Source organism: Acomys minous (assembly GCF_964271855.1).
Source record: "Acomys minous genome assembly, chromosome: 3".
Lineage (NCBI taxonomy): Eukaryota > Metazoa > Chordata > Mammalia > Rodentia > Muridae > Acomys > Acomys minous.
In genome coordinates, this window is record NC_140485.1 from 82,614,758 (window position 1) to 82,634,501 (window position 19,744).

General features: G+C 52.9%; 1 protein-coding gene across 1 annotated transcript; it reads right to left on the reverse strand.

Annotated features, from left to right (window-relative positions):
- Window positions 1–2,258: 2,258 nt before the first annotated feature.
- RBCK1 (RANBP2-type and C3HC4-type zinc finger containing 1) lies at window positions 2,259–19,487 on the reverse strand. The gene is made up of 12 exons (XM_084775335.1): window positions 19,072–19,487; window positions 17,538–17,682; window positions 13,900–13,993; window positions 12,933–13,131; window positions 10,647–10,762; window positions 10,392–10,565; window positions 9,333–9,493; window positions 8,152–8,263; window positions 5,514–5,693; window positions 5,102–5,200; window positions 4,709–4,852; window positions 2,259–2,893 (listed from the first exon to the last, which is right to left on the reverse strand). Exons 1-12 carry the CDS (start codon window positions 19,091–19,093, stop codon window positions 2,813–2,815), a joined length of 1,527 nt encoding a protein of 508 aa, XP_084631461.1. The 5' UTR covers window positions 19,094–19,487; the 3' UTR covers window positions 2,259–2,812.
- Window positions 19,488–19,744: the final 257 nt, after the last annotated feature.

Sequence of the window (19,744 nt, forward strand, 5' to 3'; positions counted from 1 at the left end):
CCAGCTGGGGCCTGCCTGTAGACAGACTTGTCAACCTCAGCTGTCAGTACAGCGACGCTCCTCAGTTTTGTTTCATACAGGTGTAATTGGTTTAGGACAAAAATCCTGGCTCTAGCCGCAGGCAAGGGCTGAGCTAGCTGCTTCCCCCGCTTGCTTCTGTCTTAGACCCAGGCAGTAAGAAGCAGCTTAGCCAGCATGTGGAGCAAAGGTCCAGTGACCGCAAGTCATATTTGGGGTATAGACAGGAGAAAATAAGGAATGGTCACATAACGACCAGTTCTGATCAAGTTGTGACTTGGCACTAACTGTTGATTCAGTGGATCAGCGCTTCCAGATGATGATGACTCCCAAGGGGCAACCTCCACTCTCCCACCGGGGACATGTGATTAACATTCTCAAGCAGAGGCAAGCAGGAGACTGACCCCAAATCAAAGCTGATACACCAGGCTTCCATCCTTCCTTTAACCTCTTTCTGGGTGCAAGTCAGGATTTTTAGCAAAGTTGGGTGGGGTTTTTTGGTTTTTCAAGACAAGGCCTGTGTATCCTTGACTGCCCTGGACGTCGCTTTGTAGACCAGGCTGGCCTCGAACTCACAGCAATCTGCCTGCCTCTACCTCTCGAGTACTAGGATTAAAGGCGTGTGCCACCACACCTGGCTACTTAATGTTTTTTTAGATTTTCAGTTATGTGTATGTGTGAGGTATCCTCAGAAGTCAGAAGATGGGATCAGCTGGAGGTACAGGTGATTGTAAGCCACGCGACACAGGAGCTGGAAACTGAACTTGGGTTCTTTTGAAGAGCAGTCTCTCCAGCCCCAGCAAACATGTTTCCTAAGTACCAGTCATACAGGAAGTGTGGCTTTTATGCTGCCAATGCTGTGGGCACCATCACAGCTAGATGACAGGCGCAGGACATGCCTAGGGCGTTCTGGACTGTTTTGCTTTGTAGGCCTTCAACTCAGAAGACATACACTTGGATTCAGAACCCAGTGAGCTGCTTGTGGAAGGTGCATCAGCCCCTCACGCCTAGCTTTCATCCACTGAGGAACACCTGAGCTGCTTAGCTCAGCTTCTAGCCTAGCTGTTCTCAACCTGTGGCTTGCAACTCCTTTAGCTAACCTCTGTCTACAAAAATGTTTACATTATGATTCATAACAGCAAAATTAGGAAGTAGTAACAAAAATAATTGTATGGGTGGGGGTCACCACAGCACGTGGAAAGGTCACAGAGGTAGGAAGGCTGAGAACCACTGGTCTAACCTCTTGACAGCCCCACCTCTGGCAGTAAGAGCACACTGCAACTGAGTCCCTACATTCTGCCAGGAGCCAGGAACATGGGCTGGGGCTGGATAGGCGTTCTTTGTTGTTCCTTGTTCCACCACAGTAGGCCACCAGCCTGTTGACGTGGTAGCTGTGAGCCTCAAATGGCTGACAAGGACTGGCTTACAACAGAAGGCATTCTGAGTGGTAAAAGTCCTAAGCCCCTCAGGCTTAAGACTGAACACAAAGGCCAAGTGGGATTTTGGTAACAGGGGAAGGAAGGAAGGGCACACTTGGTACATGCCTGTTATCCCAACACCCTGGAGGTCAAGGCAAGAAAAACAGACTGCTGTCAAGTCAAGGCCAACTGGCTTACATAGACCTCTCTAAAAACAAGACAAATCCTCTTTCTCTTTTCCAGGTTCCTTCTTGATCCCACTTGAGGCTATTGGTCCATACAGGGCTCCGCATTCCAGGGGCTGGGAAGGATACAGGCACCAGCATCTGGGGTGAGACTTTTGACCACCACAAGTGCTGTGCTTACTGTTAATGGTCACACTGTGGGAAGACAGCTGGCATGCCAATCTCCAAAGGCACCAAGTGGGTCAGAGTGGAGGGAAACCACCAGAACACATCGCAGCAGGCCGTTCCATCTTGCCTCAGCTGTTAAGGCAGAATGGACCACCTCCTGCCCCCCACATTAGCTGCCCAGAAGGAGGGAGCAGCCAAGCCTTTCCTCCCAGTCTCCAGCTGTTGCCTTGGCCTCCCTCCCCAGCATCCCTCCAACCTTAAAGCCCTTCTCTACAAATTTCACCAGTCTGGGCTAATACTGGCCCAAGCAATCCTTGCCCCAGGAGTTGGGCATGATGGTGCCAGCCTTATTCCCCCAACCGCCAGGCCCAACATCACCTCCAGGTGCTGTTCCAAGCTCTCCAGAGCTCACCATCTTGCCTATGTGGGACCCAACCTAGGATATTCTCTAAAACACAACACGCTTCCCTTCCTGGAAAAACACTTTAATTTTCTTATTCAAAGGGAAATACAGAGCTGGACTCCATGGGCTATGTTTCCTGACCTCTTAATCTACCTGGGCCTTGAATAGGTTCACATCAGCCCTAAGAAGTGCCAGGCCTTCAACAGCAGCAGCAGCAGAAGTCCCAGAAAGCCAGCAAGACAAAGGACGAGGCTGTGGGTCCTCAGGGAGCATGCTGGGGGAGAACAGAGTCACTCAGAGGCTCAGAGCACTAGCCAGCCAGGCCTTAGGCCAAGGCTGTGTTTAAGGCTGGTAGCTAGTAAGGGTGGGGTATTCAGCTCAGGGCCTGAGGTTTGGTCAGCAACCCCTGGAAGCAACATAGGCAGTGGGACTGACAAAATGCCAGCTCAGCTGGGCTCTCATAACACAGCAAGCAGGCTGGCAGCATAGCTCAAGGCCTTCTCCCTGGAAAAGCTTAAAAGGTATAGTGGCCAAACCAGAGCTAAAGTCCCTGTCCTAGCCCTGCTTGTTCGCTGCTGTTCATGAGGGGCTGGGTCATTATGAGGGCCACCATCTTCGACTCAGTGGCAGTTCTGACAGCTAGGGTGGCAAGGATTTCCATTGACCCGGCAGCGGCAGCCCCCACTGGTATCCCCTGGGCCCTGAAGAATAGAGAAAAGAGGGTATCAGGATGGTAAAAGCAAGCCATCCCCAAGTCACTCCATCAGCCCAAAGGCAGAACCCATTTGAAGGTGCAGAAGGGCTGCCAAAGGCCCTCCTGCGAACAACAGCCTCAGCCTGAGCCACCTCAGGACGGCAGCATGAAGGCCTTGCAACCCCATCCCAACTCCAGCACCCTCAACTCCATGATCTTCCCCTCTGGGCCAGAGACAGAAGGGGATGTTGCTGCAGGTGGGCCAGCACCTGGGCATCCCTCTGCACCACCTGACTCTGCCTCCACCGGTAGTGATGACAGCACTGTCTCTAGCAACACCTCTACTGCTAACTGCCACCGTCTACAGGGCACTCACAGCCTGTCTCACACACCCGCTGAGTACTTCTCTTACTTGTTCCTGACCATCTGAGACAGCCCCTGACACTGTCTTCATTTCGTGGAGAAACAATCTAAAGCTGTAAGACAGCAACTACGTGTCAGAGGGAGGGACTGCCAACCCCCTCCCAACTCCAGACTGGCCCTGCCTTGCTCTCCCCTCAAACACAACAGCACACAAGCCTTGCTTGCACCAGCCAGGTCCAAAGTCTGATAGGTCTTGAGCTCTCAGCATGAGCACAGTTGCAGGCAGGAGGCAGAGCCGTGGGTAGGCAGCTCCACGATTATTTACTGTGGTTCTCTCCACGCTGTCAAACAGTGGCTTTTAATAACCTCTAAAACACTTTTAAAATGTAAAAAATTCTTAACCTTCAAGTCCAGCAAGGTGACACATGGTGCTGTAATCTCCAGCATGCAGGAGGCTAAGGCAGGAAGATTCCCACAAAATACAAGCCAGCCCAGGCTAGAGAGAAACAGTCTTGAGAGAGAGGGAGAGGCAGGGCATGGTGGCACACGCCTTTAATCCCAGCACTTAGGGGGCAGAGGCAGGCAGACCACTGTGAATTCCACCAGCCTGGTCTACAAAGGGAGTCCAAGACAGCCAAAGCTACACAGAGAGACCCTGTCTCGAAAAGCAAAAAGAGAGAAAGAGAGAGGGAGAGAGGGGAGGGGGGAGGAGGAGGGAGAGAGAGGGAAGAAAAGGGGGAGGGAGAGAAAGGAAGAGAGGAGAGGAGTGGAGAGGAGAGAGAGAGAAAGAGAGAGAGAGAGAGAGAGAGAGAGAGAGAGAGAGAGAGAGAGAGAGAGAGGGAGGAGTGCCAGCCAGCTAGGCAGTGGTGGTAAGCGCCTTTAATCCCAGCACTCAAGAGGCAGTGGCAAGTAGATCTCTGAGTTCAAGGCCAGCCTAGGCCTAGGCTACAGAGTGAGTTCCAGAACAGCCAGAGCTACACAGAGAAACCCTGTCTTGAAAAACCAAGGGAGGAAAAATAAAAATCTTCCCCAAGCTGGTTAGGTGGCTTGGCAGGTCAAAGGTACTTGCCACACAGGACCCACATCAAGATGGAAGGAGGGAACTAACTCCACTAACTGTCCTCTGACCTCCACGCTAGCACACGGCAGGAACACACTCACATTCCCACTCCTGCACACGCACTTTCACTCTAGATAAATAAATAAAGCCCGGCGTGGTGGCACACACCTTTAATCCCAGCACTTAGGGGGGCAGAGGCAGGTGGGTCTCTTAGTTGGATGGTAGCCTGGTCTACAGAGTTCTAGGTCAGCCAGAGCTACATGAGACCCTACCTCAAAATTAATCAAATGAAACAACCTTCCCTTAAGCTGTGCACGGTACACTGGACTTAGTTCATGCTCAAGTTCTGAGTCCAACTCCCGACATTGCACCCCGCTCTCCAGGACCCGGCAGACTCACAGCAGGACCCCAGCGTGGCCCCTTGGTGACCCAGCAGATCTCAGTGTGGCAGACAGTGCAGCGGATCCAGTCACAGCCGTCCTTCTTCTGCACCACAATGCGGCACTGCGGGCAGTGCATGGCCTCGCCCTGCTGCAGCATCACCTGGGAAGGGGAGCTTCTGAGGCCCTGCACGCTGCAGTGTGCCCTCCCTCAGAGCCTGGCAGGGCTAGGTGCCACTCTGCACCCGAGCTCCTCCACCAGACTCTGCCGCTCCACACATGACACCTCACTTGAAGACACCTTGAAATGGGGGTTTGACGAGGAGGGAGACAAGGCCTCCAAGAGCCTGTGAACTTAGCCCTTCCCGAGAAGTGCCTGAGTGTAGCTCCCAACAGCAAGGCCCTGACTTACCCTCAGCATCTCCGTTGTCTGCCGGGCAGCCACGTCATTCTGAGCCCGGAGGGCCAAGTCGTCTTGATACTCCCTGCAGTTCATGCCCTCATGGATGGCCTGCAGGGCAAGGGGCTGAGTGAGGCGGTCCCCAGGGGCTTAGGCTGTGAGGGGCAGAAGAGGCCACCACCAGCACTGAGTGCCATCAGTGACAGCTCTCACTTAGACAGCTTACACTCATTTTACAGACGGCACAGACAGAGTCCAGGGAAGTAGAGCCAGGACCATCAGTAGGAACCTAATATAAATTCTGTTTGTTTTAGGTGCTGATGGGCACTGTAACCCCTAAAGCAGCTCCCCCCAGCCCAAGCCTGCAGCCCCTCCAGCTGCCCCAGCCAATGAAGGCAATGAGGCCACATGGGCCCCGTCTCACCTTGCAGAGCAGACAGTTGACACGGGAGCACACAGGACAGGTGAATTCATTGACATCATCCTCAAAGAAGCACCAGCCCCTGCAGTCGGGGGTCTTGCAGTGGTAGCTCAAAGTGCTGCGGTTCTCGGCGATGGACACACTCAGGTCCAAGAAGCGCTGGTAGTCCTCGGGGGACAGGAGCTGCACATACATGGCTTTGTTGCTGGGGTTCAGAACACCTAGCACATGCCCTCCTCCTACTGAATGGTTCCAGGAAACCCAGCACCTCAACCCTGTCCCAACCCAAGCTCCTTTCTCCTCCCTCCCCCTCCCCCCACCCCCCCACCCCGTTTCTTTCTTCTTGTTTTGAGACAGGGTTTCATGTAATGGAGGCTGGCCTTGAACTCTTGGAGCATCTCCATTTTCAAGGGCTGGCATTACAGGTGAGCGACCACACGTAACTCAAGCTCTGTTCTGCACAGAGCCCTTCCAGCACCTAAGGCCTCCACTTGACAGTCATGGCGGCACTGGCCTACCATCCCAGCACCTGGCAGGCTGTGGCGTAAGGTAGGCAAGGCTCTAACAATGGATGGTCATGAGAGCTACAGAGCTAAGTTGACAGTGATAAATGCCTCAGAACTGCATACCTGAGGACTCTACTTTGGAGTAAAATCAACCAACAGTTCAAATTTCATGAGGAAAAACTGGACATGAGTGACAGGGGGACAGAGAAGCTAAATTCCTATATCCTGGAACCCGGAAGCCACTAAGCCCCAGTTCTTTAAGGCTGAAGCAGAAAGATCACTTACAGCTCACAGCCAGCCTGTACCATCCAGCAAGACCTGTCTCAAAGACCAATCAGTGTCCAGAGACGCCGCACTCTGCAAACAATGTGGCGGCGGCGTCCCAGACCCTGGAAGTCTGTTTCACATAGAAGCAGTGCAGTGTTCTAGGAAACTGCACTTCCTAGCAGGGAAAGGTAAGCAGAGAGGAGAGGCGTGAGCAGGACGCCAGAAAGCTGACATGCTCCTTAAAGGGCTTGTTCTGTGTCGGAGCTGGGTGGTGCTTATGGAGTCACATGTACTGAACTCACACACCTACACACCGAGATGGGTGCATTCTGCCCCGTATAGGCAAGGGTGTTTACTGCCAAGCCTGCCGTCCTCAATTTGATCTCTGAGACCCACATTATTGAAAAGACAGAACTGACTCTAGCCAGCTGTGCTCTGACCTCCACACCCATGCTATGTGGCACACATTTGATAATAAGTGTAACAAATAAGGAAACAGATAACTGAGAGCAGTAGTACACGCCTTTAACACACACACACACACACACCACACACACACACCACACACACACACACACACACACACACACACACACACCACACACCCGCACTCAGGAGGCAGTGTCAGGTGATTTCTCAGTCAATCTAGCCAAGACTACATTGTTTCCAAAAAAAGGCAAAACAAACAAACAAACAAACCAACAACCACCAAAACAACAAAATGTCATCTGTCATGAAAGAGGGAAACAGGACAAAGCTACTGAAGGACGGATGTCTAGGGCCTATAAAGGTGGGGGTGCTTTTTCTCTTTTTCTATTTCTATTATCTGCCATTTATTACGAGCACCAACACCGGGCCACTCAACTGCCACCTGCCTCCTTTTGCTGCCACACCCGAGGCCTGCGTTGGGAGCTCGGGGCTTCTTGGGTATGCTTCGTGCAGCCTCTTGTATGAATATGGCCTCTGGCAGGGTGGCCTTCTCAGGAAGCCTCTGAGCCAGTGTCCTGGTCACTTTAGATCATACATAACAAGGGTCCTTCAGGAGCCGACCACTCAGACGCCCCACGGACAAGGTTCTACTCTCAGCTCCCTTCCCACCTCAGCAGAGGCGCTTGGGCTTGAGAATCACTTGGAAACGCTCTGGGGTACTTCAGAGACATGTGGTCAGAGGCAGGAGTGATGGGGAAGGAAGGAGGACCTGTGCATGCATGGGCTCCCCCACCTGGACCCTGGCCACTGGGACCCGGCTTTTTTAAGTCTACGGTCAAACCCACGTGCTGTGCTTGCTAGGCAGTGCCCTACGTACTAGCCCTTACCTTTGTAAAGCAGCCTTACTATATACCTCAGGCTGGCTGCTGAGGTGACAGGGTGAGTACTGCCTTGCCATCCCTTGAATGGCTGCATTACCACAGGATGTCAGTTCATGCTGGCCCCACAGGGAATCAGGGCCTGAGCATGTATTTTGCACTGGCTAAAGGATTACAGCCAAGCAGTCTATGCACACAAACGGCAGTGTCTTAAGGCACAGGCCTGGAGTGAGTGGCTACACAGCAGAAGCAGCTGACAAAGCAGCTGCACACGCCTGCACGCCAGGGCAGATGCCACCTGTGCTTCAGGCAGAGGCTACAGGGCAAGGGCTGAGTGTCTGACCTGAGGTTCCACAGACAGGCTGCAGCCACAGTTCCCACCCATCCTAACCTGCAGCCCTCGCTGCACTGGTGAAGTTAAAGCAGCCAAGGTTTCCTCTGCTCCCTGCAAAGCTGCCCAGCATGGGCCCAGGCAAATGTCTGCTGGGGATGCAGATAGTTGACGCTCCTAAGCTCAGAACCAGCTCCCAGGACCAGAATGGTTTCGTCACACAGCCTTACCGCCCGGATCTCCCTCTCCAACAGCTTGCCGGGGCACGAGTAGGTGCTATCAATGAAGGGGCAGGCTACCTCTGCCTCCTGGCTGTTCCGGATGGTGCCTTGCAGGCACTCCCTGTAGAGGGGAGGGTGGCAGTGAGGCTCATTCTGACCTCCACAGGAACTCCAGCCCTCAGATGGCAGGAGTGATGCCGGGCTCTCCTCCCTCCCTCCCACCCTCCCTCCCCATCCCTTTCAACCCATCACCAAGGCCCTCACTTCTGGCCACCCCCCATCCCTGCTGATCTGCTCTGGGGCACTGGCAGCCCCGCCCAGGTGACTGCAGGAACCTCCTCCTTGGTCCCTGTCTCTAGCCAGTGCAAGTGTGCACTCTCAGTGCTACAGTGGAACCACCCAAAGGGGACCAGACCAGCACTGCCCAGAGCTTTCATCACTTGCACAGGCACAACTGTCCTGTCCCTCCACAGCCATCATCACTCTGCTGCCCGGTCTCTTCAGACCACAATAAGGGCCCTTCAGCCTGGCCCAGGAGCCGACCACTCAGAAGCCCCACGGCCAAGGTTCTACTCTCAGATCGCTTCCCACCTCAGCAGAGGCGCTTGGGCTTGAGAATCATTTGGTAACGCTCTGGGGGGGAGGGGAGGAGTGACAGGAAGGAAGGAGGACCTGTGCATGCCTGGGCTCCCCGACCTGCACGCTGGCCACTGGGACCCTGCTTTTTTTTTTTTTTTAAACATACTTTTCCCAGCTTAAGGGCAGAAGGGCTGCACAGGAGGCCCAAGGCAAAGAACTCATGCACTAGAGACAGGGTGCTGTGGGTGTCAGCACTTGGCCCCAGTGTCTTTTCATAGCCAGGGCAGTAACAGGCAGTGAGGAAGGACACTGGCTCATTTTTGAGCTTCTTGCAAGCTGTGTGGCTTTGACAACACCGATGCTTGGATTCCCTGTGCCCGCCATTCCTTTTTCTTTGGACTTTGGAGACCAGGTCTCATGTAGCTCTGGCTGGCTTTGAACTCACTACACAGCTGAAGCTAGTCTTGGACATCTGATCCTCTTGCCTGCGCCTCCCGAGTGCTGGGATTTCAGGCATACGTCACAACACCTCTGGCGTAAATGGTGTTTTGTGGGCATCACACACACTGTCCTTTGGTAAGCACTGTCACTGGGTGGAAGTGGGGCCGCACCTGCAGAAGGTGTGCAGACACTCACGCAGCACCACGGCCTCGCCGGGCGCCAGCGCTGAGTAGCACACGGGGCACTCAGCAGGCTCGGTGTTCAGCACCAGGCTCCTCTGCTCCAGCTGCACGTGCTGCAGGTAGTTCCCCTCCTGCTGCTGCTGCTTCCGCTGGGCACACGGGAGGGGTGGGGCAGGGCGGGGCCACCAGATGGGTCAGACAGGAAGTGGGACTGGGCGGGGTAGTCAGGGGGCAGCAAGGCAGTAGTGGGCTGGGCACACGGGCAGGCCAGGAAGGCCAGGGTAGGCCACAGCAAAATAAGACGTCAGGTGAGGGGACTAGGGGTACAAGAGGGAGTGAGGGGGTTCACAGGGTTTAAACTCTGGGTGAACAGGGTAGGGCTGGAGGAATGGTAAAAGGAAGGTCAAAGCTGGGGCCAGAGCAGGGATGTAGATAAGGCTTGGCTAGGTACGGGATCATGGTCAAGGTGGGGCAGGCTGCACTGAACCCAAAGGGAAGGAAAGGTGGGGAGGAGCACGCTACTTCAGCGGGAGCACCACAGTGGGATGTCTACAGAATCAGTGTGTTTATGGTGGGTACTGGCTACCCAAGGGAAATGAGTGGACAGAGTCACTCCCAAAAAGCCCAGCAAGGCAGTCCACTCGAGAGGAGGGGAGAGGAGGTGGAGTATACAGTAGGCGCCAGGATGAGGTTACAGGCCACAGGGGGAGGTTTTGGCTGCAGCATGGTATAGTTAGGGCCCCAGAGGAAGCACTGTCGGCACAGCCAGAGATGCTTATACACATGGGAGGAGGAGGAGGTGTCAAAGCAAGGGCGCAGAGCACGGAAGAGCCTAGCTGTGCCTCACACCAAGAGAACGAGTCGCAGCCACAGAACTGGCCTCAGAGAGAAGCAGCCCGCAGTCCAGGGCAAGGCTGTGGCTTAGCAGTGTGCTGAGGAGGGGAGTGGCAGTGGCCAGGGGCACAGCAGTATGCAGGTGCTTCCCTGTCTGGCTTAGGCCTTCCTCAACCAGCCTGCAGGCATCTGTCCCTGGACCTGTGTGCCCACCTGCTGGTACTGGCGCAGCGCCTCCTCCTCACCAGCCAGGCGTGCTCGCTCTTCCTCATCAGGCTGGTACGAGGCAGGTATCTGGTAGGTCTCAGGCCTTGCGCGGCAGCACATCTCACACCCAGGCCGTGTGGGTTTGTTGATGAAGGTGCAGCCAGGGCACTGCCAGCCCACCTGGGAGGACACAGGCTGTGAGCTCGGCTGGGTTAGGCAGGGAAGACAAGGCACAGGTGCCCATGAAGCTCGGCAGCTTACCGGTGGCGACTCTGGTGCTGCATTGGGCTGACCCGGCTCCTGGTGGGCCCTGGGCTTGGGAAAGACAGGCTCCAAGAGGCCCCGTGGCTGTAGTGTGAGGTCCTTGAAGCCCAAATCTGCAGAAGGAGTATGCGTGGTATCCAGGTATCCGCATGCAGAGCCAGCCTGGCACACCCCACCCTGAGTCATTTCCCAACCCTGCAGTGTTTATAGTCTCCTCCTGAAGGTGGATATCAGGGTACCCCAAGGCCAAGGCTTTATCTTACCCATTCCTGTACCTTCATGACCACCATCTTTTTGTTGTTGTTTTTGTTTTTTCGAGACAGGGTTTCTCTGTGTAGCCTTGGCTGTCCTGGAACTCACTTTGTAGACCAGGCTGACCTCAAACTCACAGAGATCTGCCTGCCTCTGCCTCCCGAGTGCCGGGATTGAAGGCGTGCGCCGCCACCACCATCCGGTTAGCCAGTGTCCCTTTGAGAAGAGGTACTGCCACTGACTGCATCATGCAGAAATGCCCACCAAGAAGAAAAAGGCCTAAACCTCTTCAGTCAGCATGACAGCCAGGGATCCGAGGGGATCAGGGCTGGGAGGGACTGAGATGTGGCAGCTGAATGCTATATCTTTTTTGGGGGGAGGGGTGTTTTTTGAGACAGGGTCTCTCTGTGCAGCCTTAGCTGTCCTAGACTGGCTTTGTAGACCAGGCTAGCCTTGAACTGACAGAGATCCCCCTGCCTCTGCCTCCTGAGTGCTGGGATTAATGGTGTGTGCTACCACATCTGGCTTGAATGCTGTATCTTTTGCCACCAAGGACACTGGTTGGACAACTGGTAAAAAGTCAAATGAGGCTGCCTGCATTGCCACATCGCCTGAGGACCTGAGTGCAAGCCCTGGAACTGACTCCAGCAAGTTCTCCTTCTCCTTCCCCTGTACACTGAGGCGTATGTACGGCTACACACATAAGCAAAGAAATGTAATTTATAAATTATTTACTTACTTACTTTGTGAGGGGGTTGTTTGTTTGTTTTTATAATTTACTTACCTTTATTTTATGTACATTTGTTTAGCCTGCATGTATGTCTGTGTGAGGGTGTCAGATCTTGGAGTTCCGGACAGTTGTAAGCTGCCATGTCGGTGCTGGGAATTGAACCCGGGACCACTGGAACAGCAGTCAGTGCTCTTATCTGCTGAACCATCTCTCTAGCCCAGGAGGTTGGGGGTTGTTTTATTTTTATCAAGACAGGGTTTCTGATAATAGTTCTGGCTGCCCTTGAACTTATTATGTAGACCACGCTGGCCTCAAGCTCAGAGAACTGCCAGCCTCTGCCTCCCAAGTGCTAGAATTAAAGGTGTGAGCCACTACACATGGCCCAATAAATGTAATTTTAGAAATTTAAAAAAAAAAAAAAAAAAAGACTGCATAACACTGATGTTATTTCCCTGCATTGGAGAGCTGTCCAGGAGAGCACAGGAAAATGGCCTTTCTTTTTAAGAAACTACACAAGTCTTCAGGAGAGGGAGATCCCACCTACAGTTACTTTTATCATGTCTCCTAAGATTCTGCATGCAGAGGCAAAGCTAAAGAAGGAAAATGAACAAAAAACAAAACAAAACAACAGCCAGGGTGGTGGCGGCGCATGCCTTTAACACCAGCACTAGGGAGACAGAGGCAGGTGGATTTATGAGTTCAAGGCCAACCACAAGGTCTGCAGAGTGAGTTCCAGGAAAGCCAGAGCTACACAGAGAGGAAAAAAAAAAACCAGAAGGAAAACATTTCTCTGTATAACTGCGCAACTTTTTTTACAGGTCTAACATACTGCAGTAAAAGCTACCATACTACACCCTAGTTACATTACTCACATACACAAATACAAACATGGAAACCTGAGGAACAGAAACAGGAATGAGCTTGCCAAAGGTCACACGGCCAGCAAAGGGCAGGCCAGAAGCAAACAGCCCCTTTCCTCATGCCAGCCTCGCTCAGGAGTTCTATGAAAAGCTCCCTCCCCACCTGACAGCCTCTCTATAGACAGCTCCCTCCCCACCTCACAGCCTCTCTCTCTATAGACAGCTCCCTCCCCACCTGACAGCCTCTCTCTCTATAGACAGCTCCCTCCCCACCTGACAGCCTCTCTCTCTATAGACAGCTCCCTCCCCACCTGACAGCCTCTCTCTCTGTAGACAGCTCCCTCCCCACCTGACAGCCTCTCTCTCTGTAGACAGCTCCCTCCCCACCTGACAGCCTCTCTGTAGCCAGCTCCCTCCAGCACACCCGACAGAGGACTTCACCTTCCAACATCCGCAGCTGCCGCTGCCGCTGCAGCTCCTGAGGGTTGAGTGAGGTGTTGCGGGCTGACAGCAGGTAGAGATAGGCAGTGTCTCCATTCCGGCGAATGCCATGCGAATGCAAGGTCTCCTGGTCTCTTGCCAGCCTCTGTCCAAACACCCACTGCTGCAGGCTGGGTGGGAAGCCATAGTCCAGAAACACCTTGGGGGTGGGGTGGGGAGTTATAGTAAAATATCTACTGCCATACTCACATCTGAGCACTTGACCCCAGTTGGGGGTGCTGTTTCCTGAGGCTGTGGAATTGTTGTTGGGGTGCACTTAGAGCTGGCTTGGACGACTGGAGTCTACCCTGCTTTTGCCCCAGTCCTTTACTCCTTGGCCATATGAAAAGCCACAGCAGAGGTCAGCATGGTGGCAGGCGCACACCTTTAGTCCCAGAACCCACAAGGCTGAGGCACACGGATCTCTAAAATTCGAGGCCAGCTTGGTCTACAAAGTGAGTTCAGACCACCCAGACCTGTTACTTAGTGAAACCCTGTATTAACAAAAGGAGAGAGAGAAGGGCTGGAGCGATTGCCAAGGACCTGGGCTCCATTTCCAGCACCCTCACGGCGGCTCACCATCATCCACAGCCCTAGATCCAGGAGATCCACCAGGCACACACACGAAACCATACATCCATGCAGGCAAACATTCATACACATAAAATAACAAACAACTCTAAAAGATGCTTCGGAGGGGGCAGGAAAAGAAGGCGCAGCTATGGGAGCCTCTCAAGTCCAGCCTTTCTATGCTGACGCACTGTATCCTCTGAACCGCAGGCCCAAACAAGCTTCTCCTCAAGTAGTCTCTGTGGGGGGCGGGGGTTAGACCACAGCAACAGAAAATATGGCTGGGTGTGAGCACAGAGAGGACGGAGAGGAGACACAGGCCAGAGAGGGGCCCACTTCCCCTCAGCCCCTCACTCACCATGTCCTTGAGCGAGGCCACTGTCATATCAGGGCGCACTGTGAGCCAAATGGTGACGGTGTGCATGTAAGCGTCCTCCACGCTCACACACAGCCTGTGGAAGACAAGGGTAGGCAAGGATCTAGGCTGCCACATGGGATGGTGCAGATACTATGTGCTGGTTAGGTTTTGTCAACATACACAAGTTAGAAGAGAAATATAAATTTTAAAAAATGCCTCTATCAAATCAGCCTGCAGGCAAGCCTTTGGGACACTTTCTTTTTTAAAAAAAAAAACAAAACAAAAAAACAATTTCTTGCCAGGGATGGTGGCGCATACCTTTAATCATAGCACTTGGGAGGCAGAGGCAGGCTGATCTCTGTGAGTTCGAGGCCAGCCTAGTCTACAAAGTCCAGAACAGCCAGGACTATAAGAAAAACCCTGTCTCAAAAACAAAGACTTATTTATCTTGTTTCATGTGTATAAGTGTTTGCCTGCACATACACATAGGAACCACTTGCATGCCTGGTGCCTGTGCAAGTCAAAAGAGGATGTCAGACTCCCAGGAACCAGAGTTACAAGGCAGTGAGCCACTTGGGTCTTCCACAAGAATAGCAAGCAGTCTTAACTGTTGTCAGCTGTTCAGCTGGGCTGTGGGTGGTGCCACCTCTGGGCAGGTTGTATTAGAAAGCAATGTGAGCAGGCCACAAACGCTCGTAATCCAGCAGGCAGCGTTCTTCCACAGTCTCTATTTCAATTCCTGCCTCAAGTCCCTGCTTGAGTTCCTGACTCGACTTCCCTCAGTGACAGAATATGAGCTGGGGTGTATAAGCCAAAACCCCTTCCCTCCCCAAGGTTGTCTTTGGTCATGCAGTTTACGACAACAATAGAAAGCAAACCAAAAGACCAGGTATGGGGGCGCATACCTTTAATTCCAGCACTCGAGAGGCAGAGGCAGGGGGATCTCTGTGAGTTCAAGGCCAGCCTGGTCTACATAGTGAGTCCAGGATAGCCAAGGCTGTTACAGAGAGAAACTCTGTCTTGAAAAACAAACAAACAAACAAAATTAAATAAATAAAGAAATCGAGCCAAAACTGCATGGACAGCCCACCTGGGGCAGGGTCTCCCTGGATCCAGCCTCTGCCCTACCCTTCCAATAGGAAATACTGCCTACTGCCCTTAACTGGCTCACAGTAGCTTTGAGGGCACAAGGAACAGCAGCTCAGCAGCATTCTACAGCTGAGCTGTGGCCCAGCCCTTTCTTTCTTTTAAGACAGGGTTAATAAATTGCCAAGGCCAGCCTTGAACTTGCCATCTATCTGTTTCAGCCTCCCAAGAAGCTGTCACCAAACCTGGCACATTTTTTTCTGTAGGGGAAGGGAAGACTCATGTTTTGGTTTTCTTTGAAACAGGGTCTCATGTAGGTTAGACTGGCCTCGAACTCCCTATGAAGCTACAGATGGCCTCGAACTTCTGATCCTCCGCTTCCATTGTCTAAGGGTTGGAATTACAATCTCTCTTCCGCCAAGTGAGCAGCGCCTGGTGTTACACACACACACACACACACACACCTGTGCTACTAGCCGCACTTAATCCTGTCCAGCAGCCTGGGGCAGGCCCTGCCATGTCCCTTTCCAGACAGAAAGCTATACTGCGGGAGTAATCAACAGCTGCCATAGCAACTTAAGTCCAAACCGCATCACTACAGATGATGTTGGACTTTGTACTCGGTGCTGGGCACTGACCAAGAGTCTCACACACCCCAGGCGGTCACTGCACCATGGAGGCTACATGTCCTCACTCTGGTCCATAAGCAGCAGTTCTCTCAAGCCTGCAAGCTTCTTTTATTTTGTTCTTTTGTCTGCTTGTTTGTTTGAAGACAGCAGCTCACTATGCAGCCTAGACTAGCCTGGCACTCGTCATCCTCCTGCCTCAGCTTTCCAAGGGCCAGCTTGCATTATGGAGGTGTGCCACCATGCCTGGCTCCTGAAACATTGTTGAGAGACCAAATGACAAGAAAACTTGAGAATGCAAATGAAAAACTGAGCTGGCCCCAGAGTAAAACGGATAACTTCCGGTGCAGGAGCAGAGTCCAGCCTTCTGAGACCTTGGGGGGCCACAGGAAACAGTGCAGCACCAGAGCAAAGGCAGCACAAGCCCATGAGCCCAAGACTCAGGAAGCTGAGTTCTGTGGCAGGACAACCCCCAAGTCCACGCCAGCCGGGCCTGCAGAACAAGCCCTGACTCAGCAGCCTCTGTTCTGGAAACTTCTCCACGAAGCACCCAAAAAAACTCATCCAGAAAACAGTTCTGCTTTTTTAGACCCAGTCTCACTATTTAGCACTGGCTGGTCTGGAATGGACTGTGTAGAGCAGGCTCACCTCTAACTCAGAGATTCACCCGTCTCTGCCTCTTGACTACTGGGATTACAGGCATATATGCCACATGCCTGGGGTAGGAAAATGATTTTGATACCCAATAATCAATTTTTTAAAAAAAGCAGATATATAAAGATTCAAAGTTTTCTGTCCACGTATTCATGGGAAGGGAGTTTTGTTCTTTCGGTGTCCTTGTGTGGTATAGTGTCCTGTAGTCAACTTGGCTCTGAAACTCCTGCTCCTCCTGCTCATGCTGCCTAAGTGCTGGGGTGACGGGTCTCCATCACCGTGTCAGCCAGCTAAGACATCCTCAGCCTTCAGTGCAAAGGCTGAGAAGCACTGCCACACAGGCTACGCATGTTCAGAACCAAAGAGGTGCAAATTACAGAAGCCTTATAGTAACAAAGCAAAATCTAACTACACAGAGAAACCCTGTCTCAAAAACAAAAACAAACAACAACAAACAAAAAAACCAAAGCTAAATCTAGAAGGTACTATATTACCAGGTTTGGCAGTTTATACCTGTAATCTCAATCCTTCCGAGACAAAACTGCCTTGAGCTGAAGGCTAGCCTGGACTACACAGTAATTTACAGGCCAACCTGGGCTACAAAGCAAGACTTGATGTCTAAAAACAAAAGATAAATTAAAAAATCAAGGTAGGGGCTGGAGAGATGGCTTAGTGGTTAAGAGCACTGTCTGCTCTTCCAAAGGACCAAGCAACTTGGGTTTCAAGTCCCAGCAACCATATGGCAGCTCATAACTGTCTGTCACTCTCACACCAATGCACATAAAATTAAATTAAATTAATTATTTTTTTAAAAAATAAAAAATAAAAAATAGAAGTAAAGTATGGAGAGACGACTTAGTGTGAAAGCGCTGGCTGTGCAAGCCTGCTGGCCTGAGCTTCACTCCAGATCCTACAGTGGGGAGGAGAGACCTCCTCGAAGTTGCTCTGACTTCAATGCACCTAAGGAAATAAATCCTGTGCTTGCTTTGGCAGCAGACACTAAAATTGGAACGATACAGGAAGGATCTGCACGGCTGCTGTGCAAGATGATACCCACTGTGCAGGGTCTCCTTAAAAACAAAACAAAACAAAACAAAAAACTGCACTCCAGCACAGGAAACAGCCATGCCCTAGTTCACAGTTGACTGGCGTCTGAGGCTCAATCTGCCAGTGACACTCTGGATTTGATTCCCAGCACTGCAGGGGAAAAAGATAACTTCCCCACAGAGGTTCAGGAGGCCTCCAGTCCCCTTAAGTGCGAGACACACTCACCTGATGTCCTGTGTTGGAGAGACCTCAGGCTTTACTTGCACCCTGACAGGCACCCTCTGTTCTGCCAGCCAGGTGGCATACTTGATAGCAGCCCGTTCGTCTCCGCCAGCCACCGCCCGGGCAAGGCTCAGGGCCATCTCCTCGGCTGAAGGTCAGCACAGAGCAAGCAGGTTAGCACCAGTTTGTGTGGGGAGGCTAGAGAGGTGACCCATGCATCTAAGTCCTCACTCTCTTGCACCCCGGGATCACGGGGGTGCCCTTGAGAACTTCATACTCCATTCATGTATCTGACAAGCATTTCTCTCTCTCTCTTTCTTTCTTTCCTTCTTTCTTTTTTTCTGAACTCTACTGTATGCACCCACTAGTCTAAAAAGTAGGCTTTAACAGTGAGTGGTTCAGACTAGTGTCCCTCCTATAATTTTTTTTTTTTTTTTTTTTTTTTTTGGTTTTTTCGAGACAGGGTTTCTCTGTGTAGCCTTGGCTGCTCTGGACTCACTTTGTAGACCAGGCTGGCCTCGAACTCACAGCGATCCGCCTGCCTCTGCCTCCCGAGTGCTAGGATTAAAGGCGTGCGCCACCACAGCCCGGCTCCTCCCATAAATTTTTAAGTTCAACAAGAAAACGGAAAATTTAAAGTTTGACAAGAAAACCAGATGTGGTCCATTTGAGCACTAACTGAGTAAGGAGGTCAGGGGAGACCTCTAGGAGGTAAGGAAACTGAGGCTGAATGGGGGGGTGCTGGCATTCCAATATCCATAAGGAACACTATTCCATGAGGCCAGAGAGTGGGCAAAGGCCTTGGGCAAGAAGTGGTTGGATCAGAACAGAGAAGTCAACGACTGGCGGCGTAGCTCAGTGACAGAGCACTTGACTACCATGTATAAAGCCCCAGGTCAAGCCCCAGTAGGAGACAGATGGGAATGAATGCAACAAAACGGGAGAGGACACTATCGGTGGCACAGAGCTCTGGGCTTGGTTTTATTAGGAGGGCATGGTTTCCGGCAAACAGGGCAGTAGCTCTATCAGTGTTCCCTCAAATCTGGGTGGAAGGGTGAAGGAGAGAGGTACGTCTACTCCCTCCCTGTCCTACCGTGGTCAACTACTTTCTTTTCCTTCCAGGAGCTCTAGGGTCTATGACTGAGTCTCTGCCAACGAAGTGAGCCAATTCAAACCAAATTATAGCATATAAGCAGGTTTATTGGGGGCACTACTCAAGCGGATTCACCGACCTCACAGGAGGCGGGGGGGGGGGCGGGGGGGGGCGGGGGGAGAGCAGAGAGAGCAAATGCAGAGGTGGGGGCGGGGACCAAGATGTCTGGATTATACAGTGAAGAGCCTCTAGGGGAGAAGCAGCCCATTCTCTGGGCTGGAAAGTTCAGGGTAGAGGGCGGGGTATGCTAGCCATGCCCCCTAACAAGCGGGGACTGAGGGATGCTCGGAGAACCTGGAGGCCGGGTCCTCTGTGCTCAAACAGGGGCTCCGGCCGCTTAACCACGCCTAGAGCCCACTTTCACCAGCTCCAGTCAATGCCCACCTTTCTTGGTCTTCTCGTCCATCGGGTCTGACTGCGCCCATCCCCTCAGAAAGGGCTGCTGCTCCCAGGAAACGCTACCTTGGGGTCACCAGGGAGAGGGCGGGAAGACTGCAGCGATTCCGCCCCAGCCAGCCTCGCGCGTGGCCCAAGCGGTGTCCCGGGCCGCACACTCGGGCAACATCACACGGCCCAGGGCCCAAGGCCCGGCATTGGGAACCGGCGGGGCCCCGTGAGGGACACACAGAGCGAAGGAGGCCCCGGACCAACCCTGCAGCGGGCGATGAGTAACCGCGACCCACGAGCGAGAGAGACGGAGGGAGGCCGGGCAGCGCGGGAGCCCCGGAGTCCGGAACCCCAGCCCAGCGGCTCCAGCTACCCGGAAAACAGCGGGGGGCAGAGTCCCCCGGAAGTGAAAGTGGCAGCCCCGGAAGTGCAGCAGGCCGAATGGAAAACTTTCCCCCACTCGAGACTGTGCAGGCTCACCAACTGGGTCTGCTGTCTAGACTGTTCGTGGCACTCACGCTCCACCACATGGTCTGGCGGACTAGGGACACTTGGTCCAGCTGCCAATGGCCGACCCCAGAGCAATCACCAACTCCAGGCAGCTCTTAGCCGGGGGCGGGGGAGGGGGTAGGGGTGGAGCTAGAGGGCACGGAGGGAGGGCTCCTCAGAC

What these genes read in the sequence shown, in the direction of transcription:
- RBCK1 (XM_084775335.1), bottom strand. Translation starts at nt 19,093, where the DNA reads ATGGACGAGAAGACCAAGAAAG. An exon ending in TGGCCTCGCTCAAGGACATG is followed by an intron (nt 13,132 to 13,899) that starts GTGAGTGAGGGG and finishes CCCACCCCCAAG; the next exon opens with GTGTTTCTGGACTATGGCTT. An exon ending in AGACAACGGAGATGCTGAGG is followed by an intron (nt 4,853 to 5,101) that starts GTAAGTCAGGGC and finishes TCCCCTTCCCAG; the next exon opens with GTGATGCTGCAGCAGGGCGA.